Source organism: Sturnira hondurensis, unplaced genomic scaffold (assembly GCF_014824575.4).
Source record: "Sturnira hondurensis isolate 20B ecotype Veracruz unplaced genomic scaffold, ASM1482457v3 Scaffold0022279, whole genome shotgun sequence".
In the NCBI taxonomy this organism is placed as follows: Eukaryota; Metazoa; Chordata; class Mammalia; order Chiroptera; family Phyllostomidae; genus Sturnira; species Sturnira hondurensis.
The window spans coordinates 23,155-30,415 of NW_028094910.1; the positions used below are offsets into that span (position 1 = coordinate 23,155).

Genomic DNA, 7,261 nt, shown 5'->3' on the forward strand with positions numbered 1-7,261 from the left:
TCAGCTTCCTGCTGGGCCACCAGAATCAATCATAGATGCCAGCTGGGTGTCCACTTTCAACTGTTATTTCTGCTTCTATGAACGGAGAACACTTGGCCTCCTGATATATTTTGGAAACCATTCCTTTCTCCCCCTTTTTTGTTAAAAATTTGCTGTACAATAGTTATTTCCTCATTAAGTGCTTGATAAAATTCAGCAAAAAAGTAACCTGAGTTCAGAGGGATAAAACTATACTGATAAAGCACTTAAATGATGTAATTACACACCTGGGATTCAACAGAACCGATTTTGAAAATAATCGGCACCCGTATCTTTTACAAAAATTTATTTCAGTGATTTTAATGAAGATAATATGTTTTGAGATGAAAGTAGTAACAACTGACATAATCCATTTTCAATTTTAGTGCAAACTGTATCTCATGTGGGACACTGATGGGTAATAAAATGTTTCCTACCACTCGTGGCCCTTCCTGGGAGCAGGTGAACCTGGGAAACTGGGTCACTGACTCTAGACTGCCATTTCCTGGTCTTGTGACAAGCCTCTCTGAGGAATGTTTTTGGAAGTGGTCATGTAGTGATGTTGTTTGCATGATGAGGACCAGTCAGAAAAGAATGTATTTAGGTTGATTCCAAATAGACAGACCTAGGTGAGGACATGAGGTCTCCTGGTGGATAGCACAAGTGACCATTAGAACATAAACATGAGCTGGCATCGGTTATAGTCAGGGACCGGGCGGTGATGGGTCACCAAGGAGATGTGGATCGATGTTTCCCTCATTGCCTCATGTAATAGGAGTTCTTAGTATTTTGGGGTTATATTCAGATATGTGGGAGGGATCATTGGCCCCCTGATTGGGCTGGAGCCCAGAGGTGGGCAAGGAGGTCGTGAACACCAACAGGGAACCAGGAAAGAGGCTGAAGCCCTGAGGGTCAGTGACCTCTGTCCTAGGTCACAAGGTCAGAGTCCTACCTGGGAGCCCTGAGGACCAGTAGGTTCGCTGCTCCCTATGCAGGAGAAGGGATGGTGGACCTGGGCTCATCAAGAGCTTCTCAGGGGCACTGACCCAGGAACACCCTGGGGATGTCCTGCTCCTGCTGGCCCACAGCCTGGCCCAGACCCTGGAGGGCTACAAAGTTCCAATTACATCTGAGAGGAGAGGGGACACAGTCAGTGCCTGTGGGCTCAGGAAAACCACTCACAAATGCCCCATAGTCCTGAGTGGTGGCAGCTGTGAGAGCATCTCATCCATGGACCCACTTTCCCCGCGAGCCCTGCAGCAGGATCAGCATTTCCACAGCTGCTGTGGAGCCTCCCTGACCACCTTGGGACCCAAAGAATTTCCATGCCTAGGACCCCATATTTCCCCTTGAGCACCTCCCATCCCTCAGTTTCACAAGTAAAGACTCAGGGCCCCAGCAAGGCTTACAGCTGCCCCTGCCCCTGAAATTCCTCCTGCGCCTGAGTCTTCACCCAGCATCTTACCTCTGAGTTTCCAGTCCCAGAGACACCATGGCCCTCGGCCTGCCCCGAGCTCAGGGTTCTGGTGAGAGCCCTCACAGTGCAGAGTCTATGCGATGAGCAACTGCCCCGCTGTGGGGTAGTCCTGGACTCTGACCAAGGAGAAAGGCATGAAGGGCTGTTAACTCACTTCCAGGGAGAAAGGGACATTCCTCAGGCTCTGGTTGCATTGCACACAGATGAAGGGCAGCATTTCTGTGTCATAATTGTTTTGGTTTTGATTTTGTTACTGCTTCGTGAGACTTCAGAAACTTAGGAGAGAAAAGTGAGAGTAACTCATAATGGGTCAAACGGTATTTCTAAGTAAAATTTACCTATATACAAGTTATTTCTGTATGTTCATTTGTTGTGAACCAAAATTCTGTTAGGCTGAGGTTTTTGTCCCACTTCCCCATCTGTGTGAGTCACTGTGGAAAGCATCACTGTGCCAGATCGCACAGTAATAGTCGGCCTCGTCCTCGGGCTGCAGCCCAGAGATGAGCAGGAGCCCTGCATTGGCCGAGGTGTCTTTGGATCCAGAGAAGCGGCTGGGGACCCCAGAGCCCTGGTACTTGTCTGAGTCTGATTTATACCACAGCAGATACCGGGGAGGGCTCCCTGGCTTCTGCTGGAACCAGCCTATGTAGTAGCCACCAACACCAATGCCACTGCTGAGGGTGCAGGTGAGTCTGGCCGTGGCTCCAGGAGATGCAGAGAGGGAGGGCGGCTGCGTTAGCACAGCCTGGGAGAGTGAACCTGCAGACACAGATATAATGGGTACTTGCTAAAGAAACTGTAACATTCTAAGAATTCTTTTCAAGAGGGGAGTAATACTGAAGGTTGTCCCGTGTCCCCATGGCCTGTCCCTACCTGTGCAGTGAGAGAGGAGCACGAGGAGGAGAGCAGTCCAGGCCATGGTGCACACAGCCCCTGAGCCCACAGTGGGGCTGAGCTGCCCAGGCCTCCTTTTCTCCCCACCCTCTGCCAGGGGAGGGGCGTTCATGCAAATGTGTGTCTTTCCAGGGGCTGCCCAGCTCCTCTCTGAGTCCTGGTGCTGGAGCTCATCTCACACCCCAGACAGAGAAGGGTGGAGTTTGGCTTCACCTTTTGGGAGAGCCCTGGAAAAGGGGACACCTGCTGAGACCACACAAGTGGAATGCTCACGGCAATACGCCCAGACACAGAAGACACAGATGGTGAGTTCCCACCATGGAATACAGAACCCAACCTCCAAATCCAGGCTCTATTGAGTGAACAGTCTTCCCGGAGCAGGTATGTGGGGACCACAGCAAAGTCTCACATTGCCCCCTGCTGGTCACAGGGCACACCTGTCTCCCTAGACTAAGCCATGAGAACTGGCCCAACTGGTGTCTGCAGCTCAGGAGGTCACTGACTATTCACACATCCAGGGTCTGATTCCCAGATACTGTGACTCTGATACACTGTACTGGTTACTGGTGCATCTCAGTTCCACGGGTTCCTTCAGGTGCCAACATGTGTGTAAATGACTAACTAAGTAATGTGGTTTCATTTCCAGTGAAGACATAGGGAAGCAGATGTGCAGTGAGCCTCCTTTCTAACATCACAGGCTGTGGGACTATTGGTCTGGTTTGAAGGGCTCAGAGGGGCATCTCAGGGAAAGGACATAGCAAGGGGGTGTTCCAGAAAAACGCTCAGTGGGATATGAAAGGAGAATAATGCATCAAACTTTTTAATTCATGTGATGCATGTACAGTTTTTTAGAGATCTGGTTTAGCCGAGTGCCTGGTTAAAAGTGATGGCTGTGGTGGGCCTCACCATACCAGCGGGGAAGGTGGAAGGCCTGTTGGTTTTAGAAACTGACTTATTCTCATGTTAGGAGTGTGCTTCTTACTGTGTCAGTGTTCTTCTCGGAGCTTTGTCTTAGGCATTCTAAAACTTATTTATATTTCAAATGAAATATTTCTGTATTTTCTACTTTTTCTTATTTTCCTGTACGATCTTAGTTTACTAACAAACTAACTGTGAGAATGTGGCGCGTTTGCAAATGTGGTGCACGTTTGGGCAGTTGAAGGCAGACAACGTCACTTCCCCTTGTGCCCTGGATCCAGGGCTCTCAGGGCTGCAACAAAGAGCAGGCAATAGACCCTTGCCCCCCAGCTATGTGACATAGCCTGAGTCCCTGTGTCCTCTGAGAGAAGCGCTTCCTGGCTCTAATCCCCTTAAACCTGAAGACTTGATGGAGAGGGGTGCAGCTCCATGCCTTGCCAGAGCTTGTCCTGGGGAAAAATCTGGCGTCACAAAGACTTCCTGATAAACCTGTGAAATAGGCTCTGGTAAGAGTGCTGTCATTCATATGTTAAAGGGTCCAGTAAGGAAACTCTAAAACTCTGTTCCTCACAGACTGACTCATAGGAAGCCCTCATATTTCTTTGAAATGTTATCTACTGTTTGATCCTTGCCACCCTGCATTCCTGTGTATTAGAACCCAATAAAAAGCCCTGGAAGAGGGGACTCCAGGCCTTTTTCTCCTCGGAGAAACTGGCTGCTGCTGGCCTTTTTCCCTTGAGAAACTGGCCACAGCTCACTTCCCCCCCGCTAAGCAGATCACATCATGTCTGGGCCATATTCACTCTCATTCGTGGCATCCCAGGGAATTGCTAGGGAAGTTGCCCCCACAGAAGATGATCAGAGATGGGCCAGGATGAGCTCCCAGGCTGGTCCAAGGCCTGGACCCTAGTCCTTGGTAAGTCACGTCACCACTGGGCCTGTACCCACCTCAGACAGCTTCCTTCTCCCTCCACGTCTTCTCCAGGATGGTTCTCTGCTGTGAGCAGGTGATGTTATCCCTCTTGGGTAACCTTGAGCAGGAACAGGAGGAGCGTTGGGACTGGACGTGCTCCGTGCCTCTTACTGCATCCGCCTGGAAGATCGATGGCAGCAAAGCCCCATGTCACCCAGCACCCCACTGAGTCCCAGCTGGCTTCTGCAATTCCGAAATTAAAGAGGTGATTTAGCAGATTTTTACTCTAGACAAAGAGCTACTCATGCATGACCAGTAAGCCATGGCCCTGGCTGAGACATCATCAGGACTAAAGCCGTCTTTACAATGAAACAAATGAAACAAAACAAATCAACAAGAACTCCCTCACTCAGACTGTCATGTACAGTGTCACATATTCGATATTGATGGTGTGAGTCTATGGCTATATTAGAAAATACAGTGAAATACACTGCATGGGGGTGGATTACTGTATGTGGATTTTATCTGAATAACACTGTTAAAACATGAACGGTTTGATATTCTGTTATTGAGCAGGAGGATGGCTTATTGAAACATAAGCTGAATGTTTTTATTAGACTCTCTAGAATGCTGACAACATGGAATTCCAGATTACACCTGTTCCATCTCTTAGAAAGTTCAGCTATATTCACCCCTTGAAACCAGTGAAGTAAAGTTGGTATTTTTATTTTAAATCACTGTGTTATTAGATGAGGCGCTTGCTAGGTGAGGCAGAGCTGAGAGAGGAATTCTGTGCACATGCAAAACTTTCCTGGCTCCACCTGGGGAACTAACTGTACTAGACAGGACCCTGTGCAGGAGAGGAATCTGGGCCACCATGTACACAGCCTCTGCCACTGTCCCTGGGTCTGTGTGACCAGGCCTCTATTACCTTGACCTCATCCTGGAGGAGATACCTATGCAGATGTCTCCCCACCCTCGCTTGTCCCCAATGAACTCACAGGGTCTGGGTCCTGTGGAAGGGCCAGCCTGGCAGTCAGTGAGGCCTCTGTCTCTGATTTTCCTACTGGACAGCAGCCCTGGGGAGGGACGTGCAGCCGGACACCACCCAGAGGACACAGCTGTGGGGTCTGCCTCCCAGAGCTCTGGTCCCACCCCCTGACACCCAGTCCACCCAGTCCACCCCACAGTCCTTGGGGGCACACTTGTTGGGTCCTCCCAAATCTGCCATGATGTCCCCTGTAAACCACATGCAGATTTTCTGTCCCCTGCACAGCCCTGTCTTTCTATTGTCATCTTGCCAGGGGGACTTCCCACACGCTGATCAAGAAGTCTGTGCACCAGACCCTGGGAGCAGCCTGCTATCACCACTTACAACAGAATCTATGGTTCTCAGGAGTTCGTGACTTGGAAAGAAAAGCTCTCTAGGATCAGTGATGCGTGAATATAAAAGTTCCACAGAGCTGAAGATGACCTTAGAAACCCTCGCTGTTTGGGATGTTCAAGGAACTTTAAATTTTAAGCATACACAAAGTGCAAGAGTATAAAAACATTCACATACCTATGATCGGTATCAAATGACTATTCATAATTAGCTAACTGTGCTTAATTTTTTTTGTTATAACCACGTTTGTCTTATGAGGATCTGCTCAAACTTGGTACAGAGCCCAGGCATTTCCAGGGCAAGGAAGTCTTCTCCAGTGGGACGCCCACCTGAGGGTCAGAGGGAGTTTCCCAGGAGCCACAGCAAAGGTGAGGCCTCATTCAGTAATGCTGACGTCATCATGCCATACAAACCCTGCACGTGGGTCACCTACGTACACAGTCAGGCTGTGCCTGGGGACAATGTCCTACCCAGCAATTCATGGAGGAACCCCAGCTCTGGGTAGGCGGGGACATGCAGGGACAGTATGGGAGTGAACCCTGTGACAGATGCCACTACATGACACGCTGCACTAACAGCATCAGACTCCCAAAAGCTGGAGGAAAGATGACAGAAACATCAAGCACTCAGCTGTTGTTGGACCCAGATGATCACAGAGATTGACCACCCGCTCAGGGGCACAGACAGAGGAGGGGTTTGGTCTCACTCTCCACGGCCCCTGGAGTGGGGTGTGACCTGAGACCTTTGTCCAACGTGGCACAGAAATAATCAGCCCTGTCCTCAGGCTGGAGCCCAAAGATGATCATGGAGGCCTTGGAACCCAAACCAGAGCCAGAGATGTGAGCAGAGATCTCTGATGGCTGACTGGTGCTACCATATATGAGAAGTTTGGGGACAGCCCCAGGGACCTGCTGGCACTAACTTGCACCACTGTATCTGACATTGTTGCTGTTTCCAGTGCAGGTGATGCTGACAGTCTGACCCGGAGACCCCGACACTGAGGCTTCCTGGGTCAGCCCAGACTGGGTCCCGGAATAAAGGAAAGAAAGGCACAGGATGGGGAGTCTGGGTTCCAGCAACACAGCCAGGACCCCCAGGGAGAGGCCCTGTGTCCTCCTGGGAACACATTCCCAGACTCTCAGGACCCAGGCCCCTGTGTAGTGAGTGAGGAGGACCAGGATGACAGCGGTCTGGGCCATGTTGGAGAAGGTACAGGGCTCTGTCTTCTGAGACCCTCTGCTTCCAAGCAGCATCTGGGGTCCCTTTTTTCCCTCCCCAAACTCCGTGGATGGGAGGTTTCTCCATGCACATCTGTCTGTCTCACTGACGGCTCTGCCCCATATGGCACCATAAGTCTGTTTCTTTGTTGGGAGTTGGCCCCATGAGGGGGGATGTCTGTAACAAATTTAGTATGTGACTCCCAAGGGGCCCCAGGGAACACCTGGCATCTGGAACCAGACCACAGATGGCTGAAGAGCAGACCCTGTCCAAACCTGTGTTACAGCACCCCCTGCTGACCCATGCAGGGATCCCTCCATGTGAAGGAGACTCCAGGAGTCCCCAGAGAAGATTCGGACTCCTCACTGCTCCCAGCTGTAAGAGTAAGAAATGATGGGGCCCACTTGAGGCAGACTGCATGGGGAGAGACATTATCAAA

The 7,261-nt window shown here is 50.4% G+C and overlaps 1 gene segment (V, D, J or C); it reads right to left on the reverse strand.

The window, feature by feature from the left end:
• Positions 1-1,883: 1,883 nt before the first annotated feature.
• Positions 1,884-2,414, reverse strand: LOC118979357 (immunoglobulin lambda variable 5-45-like). The segment is given in 2 exon segments: positions 1,884-2,254; positions 2,369-2,414. Coding segments are annotated over 2 exon segments (417 nt in total).
• Positions 2,415-7,261: the final 4,847 nt, after the last annotated feature.